The sequence below is a fragment of the Oryzias latipes genome, chromosome 20 (genome assembly GCF_002234675.1).
Source record: "Oryzias latipes chromosome 20, ASM223467v1".
In the NCBI taxonomy this organism is placed as follows: domain Eukaryota; kingdom Metazoa; phylum Chordata; class Actinopteri; order Beloniformes; family Adrianichthyidae; genus Oryzias; species Oryzias latipes.
The window spans coordinates 5517267-5533156 of NC_019878.2; the positions used below are offsets into that span (position 1 = coordinate 5517267).

Below are 15890 nucleotides of genomic sequence, written 5' to 3' on the forward strand. Positions count from 1 at the left end.
CGATTTTGAAAAGAAAAAACACCCAAAAATGGTACATTTAAATGGAAAATGACTGCAAAGCACAAATTACTGATTAAATATAATAATTGAATTTATTTTTTCTCTTTTCTTCCCATAACGACAGGTGACTGCACGTCACTGATAGTTATGTCAGTATATATATATATATATATATATATATATATATATATATATATATATATATATATATATATATGAGAAAAAATTGTTTGAAAAAAATTTTCAGTCTACTTTCTGTTGAAGGTGGATGTAGAATTTATATTTTCATTTGAAGTGTACCACTGTGAAGGATGATCTACAGGTAGGAATGCCCACTTTAGTTTAGTCTGTTCAGTTTAGAATTTTCCCATTGAAATCTTTGTATTCATGATATGTATGATTTTATGTTTACTTTACAATTATTGGGACCAAGCCCATTGAGACGACTGTTATGTTGATTTTGGGCTGTATAAATAAAATTTATTTGAATTTAAATGAATTGAACAGGGTCTCTAATCCCTGAACAGAAGTGCTACAGAGATGATTGTGTCATTTCTGAGAAATTTATAAATTCTTTCTGTACATATGAGACGGAAGAAAACTTCATTTTTAATGATTCAAACATTTTTACTCATTTTACATGTCAATCAGGGACAGAGAAGAAAACAGCAACTTTTTTACTGAGCTCTTCTTTACTAAAATTTACCATTTGGTAGAAATATCCCCCATTTGTTCTACATGTCAACTTGTTATTGCAGGACAAATGAACTTCTTACTCTTGAACATGTTTGTGATGTGTGGTATTTTTGGTCTTCAGTCTCACTAAAATGCATTTGCTTCACTGCAGTTTCTCTGTCCATCGTCTGACTTTGTTCTCCTAGGTCGTCCAAGAGGCTTCAAGTTGCGTCTGCCTCCACTGCGCTCCCTGTCCAACAGTAAAGTGTCCTTGGATGATGCAGAGACCGGTCGCATCCCCACCGCCACGCCTCTACCCCTGCATTCAGACCACCCCAGCCCGGAGTCCTTAGGCCTAGGGGAGTTCATGCCACTGCCATCATTATCAACCGACCGACAGGAACAACTCAGCGGAAACAGGTATACTCTTTAGGACAGTTTAGTTCATTGATAAATACTAGAATGAACTGAAATCAAACCAAAATTTTACCTGAGATGTTGAGATTTACTTTTTAGTTTTAGCTGATATTCTTCAGGTCACATGACTTCATGGTAAAACTGTCTCAGATCTGAATTCAGAACTGTTTTTATGTTCTTGTTAAGATCAACCCTCCAGAGCTGCCGAGAAGAACAGCAGGAGGATCAGTGCACTTTACTGTGCTCTGAGCCTCTCGTACCACCCCCTCCCCCCCTTCCTCACCTGGTTGGCCCTCTGAACCAGTCCTCCCCGTTCATAGCGCCCCACCATCGGCTCAGCCTCAACCCAGACGGCTCGGGCTCCAACTGCTCCCTTTCGCATAGCCGCTCGCGGGAAAGCTTCTACAGCATGCGTCGCGCCTCCTCCGTGGACGAGATCGAGGCCATGAGGCCAGAGTGGGACCGGAAGAACAGGAGGGGCAGCATCCGGCCGGCCAGCAGCAGCACCGGTAAGAGGGAAGGGGGTACAGATAAGACACCTCCGGTGCAGACTCAGACTGTCAAACCCTCTGTGTGCTTCCAGGTGCTGTGAACAGCAAGTCAAACATGCTGAACTCCACCTCCGACTCTGACTTGATGCGCTACCGTGCAATTTCAAAAATCCCTCAGATAACCCTTAACTTTGTGGATTTCAAACCTGATCCACTCATCGCCCTGCCCTCTGGGGAGATGGACATTATCGCCCCCTGCAAGCTCATTGACCGGACGCACAACGTTACAGAGAAAGTCACACAGGTAAGAACAACTGTCTGTCTAAACTGGATGTGGGGTGCATAGAGTTATGTGTGTGTGAGTGAAAGCCCTGTCACTCAACCACTATGTACATTTTGCGCATTTTCCGCATATAAAAATTCGGTCTGTCGTGATTCATTTGTGATTTACATAATTCATGTTTCTTGTGCTCGTCATTTGTCAATGTGCGCAGATGTCTGTTGAGGGTTTTGGCCAACGGGTCTTTGCATGAAATCGGTCTTGAGCTGTTTTGGTCAGTAGAGAATTACGCAGTTTATTAATATTAATATACGTAGTATATACACAATTATAAATCGTATGCACTTATGCATGAATTTTGTGAGGCATAAGCAAAATTGTTGGCTTTCCACAACCGTTCCATGTATGTCTAACGGACTTTTCAGGCATGTACCACCAATGTATAACTTTTATATTGTGTATACGGCGTAAATATTATGTTAAAATTACATAATTGATGCACAAATCTCCAATTAATCATGCACGGTTCATGTTCTACGTTGATTTACGTGTTCTTTGCATGTTTTTTTTTTATATTTCTGCGTGGTTTAATGTGGTTCATTCATGTGATAATTTCACATATAGATCACAATGTTTCTCACTTTTTTACACGTATACTTACACATGACCAATTTTCTTCGGTACCATATGTGCCAAATGTATGTGGTGGCTGTATGACATGGCCTGAAAAGCACCACACTGCAGTTTTCATGGGTACAGTTACACAAAGATGCTGATGCTCCTTTTCTAGAACCTTGAGGTCTTGCTGTAAACTTTCTGCTGAAGGTGAATGTAGGGTTTACCTTTACAGCTAAAATTAGGAATTTTACATGTCTGCTAGATGATTGTTTTTTTTTTTGTTTTTTTTGCATTTTACTGGTTTACAGGGTTGCATGGTAGAGTAGTGGTTAGCGGTCTCACCTCACAGAGAGAAGGCTCCCAGATGGGTCTTTTCTGTGTGGAGTTTGCCTGATTTTCTTGTGTATGTATAGAGATGTTGCCAGCAACACCACTAAATAACACACTCTTTGGCCTGTCGAAACTTCTTGACCGTTTACGCGATCAATGTGAATCAGCTGACTCTGCTGCGGAGAAAAATGACATTCTGTGTCGGCACTGCACTGATATGCAACACATAACTAAAACGTACATAATGCCGCAAAGCCGCTCTATCACAGAATCGGCTGATTTACGTTGATTTCGTAAGCACTTCACTTTTGTGTTGCATATCAGCACAAGGCTGCTTTTCTTCACTTCAGAATTTGCTGGAATTACATTAATTGCATAGTCGTTAGGATGTCAACACAGGAGCTTAAGCTCTGGTGTTTTGCTATGTTTACACCAGGCATGTGTGGCGCATTTAAGAATGCACTGAACTGAAAATCCGGCAAATCTTTCTCCAGGCTTTTTCTTTTACAACTCTAATCCGATATATGAAAGACATGATGTCATAGAATTCCAACCAGGCAGAATTATTAATTTCTCCTCCATGATCAATTTTCAAACTGTTGGGACTTTAGTAAAATAAAAAGGATACTATCCATGAATCACTACCAAATCTGAGTATACCTAATTTTATGTTAAGTACCTAAAGTTCAACTTTAACTTTCAACGCGTGTTCAGTGGACGAGCATTTTGTACGTAGAACCCAAAAACGGAAAACGTTACATTAAAGGGTTCGATGGTGTCTCTAAATTATTGTTAGGTTTTGATTTGATTTGAATTTGATTTTAAATGGTTTATTTCAAGCAATTAAGTAGAAAGTTTGAATGTGAGAGTGTCACGGGTGAACCCTACCCTCATCCAACAGTAGCTGGGATAGGGTCCAACTCTTTGACCCTGAAAGGGATTCAGAAAATAAATAGATGCACATTTCTGTTTTGTATCATATCAGTTTATTTAATCTTTTAACCCTGAATGGGTAGTAGGGGCATTATTGATGATTTTCTGAAAAATTCCTGCCATCTGCAACAGTCATGGGCTTCTCTCAGTCAGAAAAAAACAAAACTCTCTATTTTTTGATTTTGTCTTCCCACTTCTGCTCCTACTTCCTCTGTTCCTGCCTCCTGGTACCTGTGCCTTGCAACATCGTTTTTGCTTGTCCATTTGATCTTGTCACATGTCCATACCAGGTCATTTTTCTTTTCTTTACAATGCTTAGCAGGCTGTCATGTGGATATGAATGTTGTGTTGCACACTTCCTCATTGATGATGTGATCCATGTGCAAGATGTTCAGGATGTTTTGGTAGCGTCTATTTTCATGTGCCTCAATTTGTCTCTAAACATGCTTATTGAGGTCAATGATTCAAACATGTACAAGAATATTGAAAAGAAAAAAGTACAAAAGAGTCTTATTCTTCATATTGGGGAGATGATTGTGTCATGCCAGAAGGTTTTCAGTTTTAGTCAGTGCTGCTATTTACTGCAGTTCTGGGCAGAATTTGTTGTTTGGATCAATTAACTGTGATGATGGCACATACATATTTCAAAATATCAACAGCTTCCAATATACGACCCTCCACTTTGGCCCCCGCCACAGCAGTTGCAGCTGGGCCCCCCCAAACACCCACACGGTATAGCAGATAGAGAAAAACCACCCGCTCGGGAATCACATCTGCCTCCAGGCCAGGGCCAGCAGGACGGCCAAAGGGGCCCCCAATGCCAGAGAGTAGGGAGGCATAGGGGAACAGAGAGAGCAACCTCCAGCCCGACCAGAGGAATAGCCCCGTGCCACCCCCGGTGGTCCCAATGCGGGGCCCCACCCCAGGAGATTACCCCCAGCCCCAGATGAGCAGCCACCACCACCCAGGAGTTCTGAGCATCCCCCCACCCCAGGCATGAGCCAGGGCCCCCAAGGGAGACCCGGCCCGTGCTCCAGGCAGCCACCCACTCAGCGCATGGTTGGTCCAGGAGTGAGCAAGGCAGGGGCTGGCCAAGAGAAGGACGCCCAAGAGAAGTGGGGGTCCCCTAGTGTGCAAGGACCAAGGTTATTATAGTTAACGAAAACTAACGAAAAAACTAAAACTAGAACTGAAAAAACATTTTCGTTAACTGAAATAAAAATAAAAACGAGAGTTTTAAAAAAAACGAAAACTAACTAAAACTGTTTGTTGTGTGTATAAAACGAACTGAAACTAAATAATATTAACCCCAAAAAATACTTCGTTTTCGTCTTTGTTAATACATAAGTCTTTTGGGTTGAAATAAAATCTATTTACTTCACGCTGCTAGTTTTACTGTGTATTTGACCCCTACGGCATCACGTTGTCTGTGACGTCACATGATGTCTGTCAGACACTGCCGGCTAGCGTGGTCATAGACATTTACATGAGCGTGATGGCTGCATTAAAAGTTGGGAGAAAGCGGGAGAGTCCTATTTGGGACTTTTTTGAATATAACAGCGTAGAAAACTAAAGTAAGTGCCTTGTAGTCGAAGCAGGAGACAAAATTTGTGGAACGCTCCTCAAAGGGAAAAAACCCTACGAAAAGTACATTTAAAAAGCGCACACAAAAACGCAAATCAACACTACCTACAAGCTAGCCTCTCGCCCGCCCTCCCCCGAAAAAGAAGCAAGAGCAGGTAACGTAATGCTGTTATCGGCTGTTGTATTTTAATTTAAGGATGGTTGTACTTGTGTCCTCTGAATAATAAGTGTTTCAAAATGTATTTTTGATTGATTTTTTATCACACAATACTTATTCTGGTGATTTTGAATCATGCACCTGACAAATATCCTAATTTACAAAAAAAAAAAATGAAAAAACTAAAACTAACACTAAAACTAATAAAAACTAAACTAAAACGAAGCAATTTCAAAAAATAAAAACTTATAAAAACTAGTAAAGCTGCCTCTAAAAACTAATTAAAACTAAATAAATTTAAAAACAAAAATTCAAAACGAAATAAAAACTAAAACTAATAAAAAATCAGAAACTATTATAACCTTGGCAAGGACCAGAACCCTCACCACAGGGACACGGACCACCCCAGGCTCACATGTGATGTGATCCCCGGCTTATGGTCTTGTCAGAGAACTCAGGGGTTCCTCTCCCTGTGTGGAGAGAAGACCGCCGGGCCAAGGAAGCCAGCACCCAAGGGACACGGCTGCTGTTGCTGAGGGCCTGGTTCCCTCTGCCAGGTGATGGAGATTGTGAGTGTGTGTGTGGGGAGGGTTGGAGTGTATATTCTTCTGGGATAAAGAGTGTGTATACTAAACGGTGCAGTTAAAATTGGCATGTAGGGCACTGAGAAGACGTCTTCTACTTGCTGGCAGTGATGTCCAAGCATCCCCCCTACCAAGGGTAAAACCGAGAGGGGAGGGGCCCGTTTCATATGGCAAATATGGGAGGGGGAGCACTGCCAAGTAGGTCCTCCCCCCAAGGTGCATCACAGGCTGACCCCCCCACCCCCCCCCCCCCATCACCCTAATAAGTGAATATATGAGGAGGAGGGCAAGTCGGGGCCAGGCCTCGACAGGACCGAGGTAGCCAACCAGCCGAGGCAACCACTAATTGCCTAAACCCATCAAACCTCCAAGGCCAACCAGCCTGCCCACCTGCCTCCCCTAGCCATGATAGGTATCGCCCAGAGCAACCGCAGGCCCCAAGAGGGTTGCCCCGCCCCATCCCAGGGCCAAAGAAGGAGGTATCCCAGCTCCAGGACAGCCCATCCAGTGCAGACGGACCCCCCCAGGGAAGGGTCTTTGTTCTTTTCTTTTTGCTATACAGACTTATGAAAATTATAGATACTAATCCTCCTTCTGCTCCTTCCATTCGTGGATGAAACATTAAGCCAGACTGATCGATAAGTACATACCTGTTTCCAGAGAGCCTAGACAGGTGTACAGAACCACAGTACATGCATGTAACTGTTGGGTAGATTACTATCACACTGCTCACACTGAGTTTCTGAGACCCATCCTCTGTCCAGTGTCATGCTTTGTGCACAATTAACTGGACTGTTATGGTCTAAATATAACATTGAGCATTTTGTGCCTACTATGACATTTCAGCTTGGTTTTTTTTTCCAGATGACACTTGAACCACCCAATGACCACACGATTGAAAGCTAAAACAGGCAGGTGGAACTTTGACCAATTGGTGACTTCAATTTGGTAGAGACATATGGATGGCATCATTTTTACCACAAAGATACTGTTCGAAAATTAATTACAGAGGAGAAATTATTCAATTGCGGTTTGCACCCGGCTGGAATTCTATGACACAGAGTCTTTCATATGTTGGAATAGAGCTGTGAAAGAAAAAGCCTGGTGTAGCTTCACCAGATTTGCATCACTTTTACATTTCACACCAAGCCTCTTCCAACTGTAGGTGGGGGATGAAGGAAAGAGATTCGTCCGTTTTTGGGTTCTTTCCATCCATGCGTGTTCGATAGTCGAGAGTGGTAAAACAAACAAGGATTCAACCGGTTTAAAAATACACGGAGTTTATTTCCCTGACAATAGTTCTAAAGCACAGATTAAAACATTAATGCAGATATATCTGGATTCTCAAGTAAAGATCTACTGACGCACAAGTTACATGCGAATTACTCGTAGATTTTCCTAAGAACAATGGAAAACTTTAAAACCAGTCTTTTTAAGATGTGTTTGAATCTCCGCCTTCCGGAAAGAGCATGGTCGCTGGATCTCCGCCCCTGGTCCCTCTGATTCGTCAGCTGATAGCCCGCCTGCTTCCTCTGGCCAATAGATGACGGCTGCCAACTTCAGATGCGCTCCGCCTCTCGGGGGCCCGTTTTACCGGCGCACACAGTCCGAAGATCAAAAGAGTCCCCATCTGGTCAGAGTAAATCATTCCTGGACAACTCTAGGTTCCTTTACCGGTATCCAGAGCAAAGGTCAGCTCCCACCTCCACATGAGAACACGAATCTGAACACTTTCCCAAGGATAAGGTGTTCAACCCAGATAGTAGAAATGTAGTCCATGACATATTTATTGCATCTCTGGAAACTCCTAGATTTGCACAAAGAAGTCCTAGTTGCTGCTACAACTACAAAGCACAAGTGAAGGTCACTGGAGAATAAGTCCTGATGAGTTCAAAATGAGTTCACTTCACACTAAAGATAAAGCTATAACATAATGAAGAATAAGATATTAAAACATACATAATGAAGAATAAGATATTAAAACATACATTTTCTACATTTCCCTCTCTTGATCACACAAAGTGTGATCACCTAAAAGATTTAACACTACAACACTCAAAAACAACAAAACATTACAAACAGGTCCACCTGACCCGACATCTGTGGTCTCAAGCCCGCACAGTCTGGAACACAAAATATTTCAAAGGAGTTAGGCGTCCATGCATGAACGTGCGAGCGAAACCTGTCTGGAGCATCAGTTAAACATTCAGTGTGTAGTCTGACAGGAAAAGTCTCGCGACGGTTCCGTGCTCCTGCGACAACCACCCCGAAGGATGCCCATGCTTACAAGATCGACCTAACCCCTTGGCACAATGTCATTAAGTAAAGTTACATAGTACAAAAACTAAAGTGGTAAACAAGGTAAATAAAACAAATTCAAAGTCTAATTCAGTGTAAGTCAAAGTCAAATAGTAAAAAAAAAAGCATAACCGTAAAAAAGATAACAGTTCCTGTAAAGCAAAAGAACACCTGGAATTAAGGGGGAGGAAAGCGAGACATGTTAAGGCAGAACAAAATCACACAGATGACTAAAAGAAAAACAGAATTGTTAAACATAACAGCAAGCGTAATTCAGGAAATTACTTCCATCTCCTCCATGGGGTCCCATTGGAGGGGCTGTGATACATTGTTCTACCTAAATAAGAATAGCAATACGTAAAATGCAACAAAATCCAAAAGGTCCTTCAGGGCCTCGAACACTCGCGTCCTTCTGTATGTCCCACAAGCGCTGACCAGCTTGAACCAGGCATCCTATGAACTTCTCAATAAACCTGGTAATTAGAGATCTGATACAGAAGATACAACAGAACAGCGTGAAAGAGCTTGGAGTGTCCACACATACGTACCTTCTCCCCAAGATGAATCTGCTGTGGATCTAAATATTGATTAGCGTTAGGGTCAGGAACTCTAAAATAAAAAGCAATAACCAAAAACCATATCAGAAAAACAAAACACAAGACACAAGAATCATGTTACGCCTGCGGAGGGGAGAGCAGCAAATGTGATGGGAAAAAGTCCATCAGTGTTTCTCTTCTCAAAGGTCTGCTTCTCCTCATGCTGTCATTAAGAACACAAGTGGGGAAGAAAAAAATTCAAGACAAAAAGAAAAGTTCATTAGAGACAGTCGTATAACTGCCTTATCAACCCAGGACAGTGTCGTAAAACTTCCTCATCCGTGCCCAGGATGAGTGAACGAGAAGAACACACACACAAAGCTGTAGAAAAAGTGAAAAAGGTCAATCTGAGTTACCATTTAAACATCCCTTCTAAACAAATACATTTAAATGATAATAATAAAACAATTTGACAATGATAATAAAACAATTTCCTTAAGACTCCCTAATGTCCATCTCCCTCTCTTGGAGTGGAAACATTGCAGAGTCAAACAGAGATAAGGCACAAACACAAAACCAGATTAATTGAAAGGAACAATATAAATTGATTAAAAATAGAAATTGAACATAAAATAGGAGAACAACAGACAGATCAGTGCACAGTTCAGATTAACAGGCATCCTTGTCCACGGTCCTGTGAAAGGCAAGATCACAAGGTGAAGAAATGAAACCACTTATTGTCGTTGCCTTGCAGCCGTGAGGTCTGTCACCCTTGTCGTTTAGCATTGACCTCAAGGAGCAGTAGGTTCCACAAAACAAAGAAGAAAATTTCTTCCATAACCACAAAGACTCAAGAAAACCATAATTTCTCTTACTGTCTCTGGACATTTATGCTGCATAACAGACTTTCTATGCTCCGTAGACATTGAAGAGCCTGTGCTGGAAACAGTTGTACCTAAAAATGTGACTTCCCTTCTGCAACGTTGCAAATTCCTGTTAGACACTTCAAAACCCAAATCAAACAACGTCAAAAGAAGATCTTTCATTACTTGCAGGCAGATTTCAGCAGTCGGTGCTGTTAGCAGGAGCTAATCAACCTTACATCAAAAACACAACCTTCTAATAGCATAATATCCTGTCGGAGAAACTTTAAACAGTGATTGAAAATGCCAGGAGAATATTTAAATCCTTGTGGCAAGCTGTGTACTGCAAACGGATACCTTTATACTGAAATGTGAATAGATGTCTGCTATTTCATGTAATGGAATGCAAAAGAAAGCACTTGCTAAAGCAATAGCAGTGAACCACGCACATGGTGGGGTTAAAGTTGAAATGATGTGGATCAGGCACAGGGAGGACTGGAGTAATGGTTACATCATCAACAGCCCTTAAATCATGTGCCATGCGATAAGTTTTATTATCTGCTTGTAAAACCGGTCTAAAAAGGAGTACACCACGAAAAATACGAATGCTCAATTACACCAGAGTTCCACAAACCAAACTGAGTTTCCATCATCCCTTCATCTGCATCCTTCACTCAGCTGCGCTGAGATCTAAAAACATTTGTTCCTACAGTTACCTGAATCTCCACCGGGGAAGCGGTGGAGCATGAACAAACATCAAATGAACCTGTTGACCATGAAGCATCAGAGAGCGTTTTTAACATCACCTCTGCATCTTCATGATCTGTCTTCTATCTGCTGCGATGACTGACGATGTAGAAATGCTCCAGAACTGAAGAGGTAGTACTTGAAGACAAAGTTATCCTGTACATATTTATTGAGGGAGAGAAGTGAACACCTGAAAATCACAGTTTAGACAGTTGTTTTGTTTACATCCCTCTCAGTCATGGGTCTGAGTTGTCGAGCTTCATGACCAGGGGAGTGCTAATTCTATGTGCAATACAGGTGTGACTAACTTCTGGTATCATTGCAAATGTGAGTGTGTGAATGCAAAATAAACTATACACCCTCTTGACCAATATATATGTCAGTGTAGTTTAAATACCACGTATGGTCGTCTACCTGATGAAATGCTTCTCTGTACAGTCTATCATCCTCTCTGTCATAATAGAATGCGCAGTTCAGGTCATCGGAGGCGGAAAAATATTGCTTCTAGGACAGGACTCATGGCATCCAAACCCGAAATACATGGACACACCTGGCGTTTCAGGGCCCTCTGGATCCAGCAGGTGTCAGCAGTAGGGGTTGGCTGTGGGGTGTGGCATGGCATCCAGTCTGAAAAAATGCTGGCTCCTGTTTTGACAAAAACGTTCCATCCCAACAGATTCACAGGCGTGTGTGGTGAATGCACAAATGAATGTTCCACCATCTGGTCAAAAGTCAGTTGGATGGTCTTTTGCCGGGTTTGAGGAGTCATATGTTCATTTGTCAGAGCTGATGGATGCAACCGGCAGTTTATAGAGGAACACATTGCACCAGTGTCCATTCATGGAGTTACCTCTGAGCTTGAAAGGGACCATGGCTCCTACATCACCAAGTGGTATTGTCCGACTTGTCACCTGTGGTCTTCGCCACAGTGGAGGAGCTTGGAGCGGTCGTGGGTGCTGTTCGTGTCCCCTGCTCCTGGTCTGTGCATTCTGCTGTTGGGTACCTTGTTGTGGGCAGTCGTTGCCATATGTCCTGAGCGCCACAGATGCCATTTCCAGCTGCTGCTGGGGGGTCCCTGGGTGGCCCACGCCTTCCAGGAGGGGATACCCGTCCTCCCGTCCCGGCCTCCGATACCTGAACATTGCTACAGGTCCTGAGGGTATTTAAACTCATCATGTTATGTGCTTTTTTTTTTTTTAAACACCTTCATTATCCAGAGTGGATTGTTCCTGCAGTATAAATAACTGTTTTTCAGTTGTTCAACTCCTCCCTTTGCCCTTTTTCTGCAAATGTGCTCTGCAGTGATGAATCAGATGTATTTTAAATAGACTCTTATCACCTTGCAGACGCTCCGATGCATTCTCCATGCATGCAGTCATGGCTTCATTTGATCAGCGGAGCTGACCTGAGGGTCAGACACTCCTAACACGGCTCCTTCCTGTGAAGCCAAAGAACTGAGAAATGCTCTTTTTGTCACTCACCCAATGAAGCAGAGGGGGTTTTCTGTGTAAAGATTTATGAGGTCTCAGGACGGCTCTGCTCTGCGCCTTTCCTGCAACATTAAAGCTATGTGCTGCTTGGAAAAAACATGTTGTTAAAGCAGATTTGTTACTGTCATGCTTTCTTTTCACCATCACCAACTCTATGGATGCTAAAGTCAGTTAATCAATGATGAAAATCAGCAAAGGAAAAAAAAATCCCTAAACTTTTCTCTGAACTATATGACGGGCGTGGAGCAAAATCTTTGAAAAATACATTGTTTTAGATGCATTCTGGCAGCTAATCATTCACTTTTAATCCAGAAAAAAAAGACAAATTGTTTTGACTTACCATTAAGGACTTGCTGTCCTACAAAAAGAATTTGGAGAAGTGCTAAAAGCAACAAAATTCCACAATTTAAGCTTTTCCTTATTTAACTAAAAACACAATTCACACTCTAAACCACAACAGGTTCGTTAAAACACAGACAATCAATACGCAGACAATAACTTTTAACCGTTTTCTCAAAACCACACCAAAAGACATAACACAACAAATTAGGCATCTTACAGATAAACAAGATAAACCATTTCACTGAAATGAATCTTTTATCACTAGCATTAACATTCATGTTCTCCCTTCTTCTGTTCTACTAGAACCAGCACCTTTCCTTACCTTACCATACCTTTCTGTGTCCACAGACCCTCTATCACTTCCTATGCCGTTCATTTCTACTTTAATTCACTGCTTTGTCCTTTCCCCATTCTGTACAACATCCACTTACACTGTCTTCAAACTATAATTACATCAAAACATGGGATCTGCTTTAACTTTCATCTTTAAACAGCAATAAACCCTTTAACACCAACACTAAGTAATCTGGGAAATATTAAAACAAACATACAAAATAAATTAAACATTGCAAACATTCTTTTAAAGGGAGTCCGGATCTAAACCAACAAATACTTACAATTAGTGTCAATAACATTACTTTTTAGCAAAACTTAACTAAATCATGGTAATTAGGAATTACAAAATAAAGTAGAGACATTTATTCAAAATAAGAAAACCGAAATAATTGCAAAATCATTTTACACAAAATATATTAGACCGATATTATCTTACTGTGTTTTAGAAAGATTTGCCCAACTTTAGGCAAATTCCAGAGAAAGTTAGGCTACGTTCGAACAGAGGCAGAACAGAGACTGTTGCTGCAGGCTGCAGCTGCAGTCAAGCTGCTGTTGTGGCTGAAACTTCCATCGGAAGCGCTGCTCATAGACTCCTTTCTACTTAAAAATCTTTTTCGTCGAACTAAGACCACTGAAATTTGTTTTTATCGACGTCTTACAACCGAGGTCATGACCACACTCAATAACTACGATGTAAGTTGTTATTTTACCTCAAATTAGATTGCAAACTCTTCAGCTTTGTTCCGTGAAAGTTTAGCGCAGGTTGAACATTTCGGTCTCCATGGACGCCGTCACGCCGACCACATGGTACAAACAAAGCCAATCAGAGCTGTCGACGCATTCGAAAGAAACTAAAACGTCCCGTTATTGGCTAATTCGAAACAAGATGGCCACGTCCGTAGAGAAAACATTTCACACAGAAACATGGAAAATAAAGCCAAAATTCGCTACTTTCAAACAGTTTTTCATCCCATACTTTCCAAAATCTCATGCATACATTTCATTCATAAGCAGTCACGTCTCCAAAATCTCATACATTCAGTCCGTTCATCAGCGATCACGTCTGTATTGTCATCAGTCAGTCGTCAAGTCATGTTGTCGTTTTTGTCCTGACAAAATGCACAATTTTCCTCATCTTCTGTCAAATTCAGCGCTCATGTTTATTTTGAATCCTTCTTTGGTTTCTCTCCGCGTATAAAAAAATAATTTGTAGAGGCCGAAGCCTCCTTGGTGTTTCCGAAAATCCTAGACGCGCAAAATTAGTTCCTATAATAACTCTGTTTTTCGTAAGGGATTTCTTAACAGGTTGAACAGACACAAACCTAGTCAATTTGCTGCTTTCCAAATATCACAAGCTCCCAATTTGCCAACGTTCAATTTTGTACAGGCCGAACAGACGAAAAACCTGCATAATTATAATTGTCCAATTTTTCAAAATCTTTTACTGCCGCCCAAAGTGTATATTTTGCCACCGTTCAATTCGCTGTTCTAGGGAGGGTGAACCCAACACTTATTTACTGGGGTGCGCTCGCCCGTTCGTTCGTATAGGGTACACTGTGCCACCCATACAATCGACTTCTCCTTTAATTTGAGATCATCAATACGCAGACTTTACAAAAGGCTCTGCTCACCATGATTATGAATGAGGCCTCTGAATGGCAGGAAGCATCCCCAGACTTTACGTCGAAAGTCTCAGAAATCTCGTAATAAGCCACTATGATGTGGTCCAACCGGTCTGGTCCGCGTTTCCTATTCACCCCCGACTTCACGTCTCGAGGTCACCAAATTGAAGGAAAGAGATTCGTCCGTTTTTGGGTTCTTTCCATCCATGCGTGTTCGATAGTCGAGAGTGGTAAAACAAACAAGGATTCAACCGGTTTAAAAATACACGGAGTTTATTTCCCTGACAATAGTTCTAAAGCACAGATTAAAACATTAATGCAGATATATCTGGATTCTCAAGTAAAGATCTACTGACGCACAAGTTACATGCGAATTACTCGTAGATTTTCCTAAGAACAATGGAAAACTTTAAAACCAGTCTTTTTAAGATGTGTTTGAATCTCCGCCTTCCGGAAAGAGCATGGTCGCTGGATCTCCGCCCCTGGTCCCTCTGATTCGTCAGCTGATAGCCCGCCTGCTTCCTCTGGCCAATAGATGACGGCTGCCAACTTCAGATGCGCTCCGCCTCTCGGGGGCCCGTTTTACCGGCGCACACAGTCCGAAGATCAAAAGAGTCCCCATCTGGTCAGAGTAAATCATTCCTGGACAACTCTAGGTTCCTTTACCGGTATCCAGAGCAAAGGTCAGCTCCCACCTCCACATGAGAACACGAATCTGAACACTTTCCCAAGGATAAGGTGTTCAACCCAGATAGTAGAAATGTAGTCCATGACATATTTATTGCATCTCTGGAAACTCCTAGATTTGCACAAAGAAGTCCTAGTTGCTGCTACAACTACAAAGCACAAGTGAAGGTCACTAGAGAATAAGTCCTGATGAGTTCAAAATGAGTTCACTTCACACTAAAGATAAAGCTATAACATAATGAAGAATAAGATATTAAAACATACATAATGAAGAATAAGATATTAAAACATACATTTTCTACAGGGACATGCGCTAGTATCGGGTAGCGACAGTCCAGTGTGAACCCCATGTTCAAGAATGTGTGTTTAGCACGTTCTTGAACAGGCGTCACATGCCAGAAGTGAACATACCATTTGACTGTGATTAACCAGGAACTTGGGTTTGTTGTCTCAACTTTTCATCTGGAGAAATCTGTGTCTGATCTTATTTTCATGATGGACAAAACACCACCACTTCTTGGATTTTCAGGAGAGTGCTTTTAGGCTATGAAAGGACATGTCTTGCTTCTAAAAGATATTTACACCAGACAGCAGCGGATGCAGTTTGTTTTTACAAACAGTATTTAGGCTGTAAGGGAATTGTTTCTTTTTGCTACTTTCCATTTTGAAAACATTGTTTGCATTTGCCACACCTGTTTACTAAAAACAGTATGTGAACCCAACTCTGAATAATGACAATTTAATGTAAAACCTGCAGTGAAGTGTTAATAAAATACTTTTCTACATTTACTATAGATAAGACATGAATACAACCCATTTCATTCTGATGTGAAACAAGTGGTGCATCGAAATGGCTATTATCCTTGTCTGTGATAATTTTCAACTAAATTATTTGAAATT

The 15890-nt window shown here is 41.5% G+C and overlaps 1 protein-coding gene across 1 annotated transcript in view; it reads left to right on the forward strand.

Moving 5' to 3' along the window:
• LOC101172692 (potassium voltage-gated channel subfamily H member 2) overlaps positions 1–15890 on the forward strand; it is a 342059-nt gene that overhangs the window by 178694 nt on the left and 147475 nt on the right. The window contains exons 4-6 of the mRNA XM_011488663.3: positions 882–1095; positions 1279–1601; positions 1676–1887. Of these exons, the coding sequence (XP_011486965.1) occupies positions 882–1095; positions 1279–1601; positions 1676–1887 (749 nt within the window). The remainder of the gene's footprint in view (positions 1–881; positions 1096–1278; positions 1602–1675; positions 1888–15890) is intronic.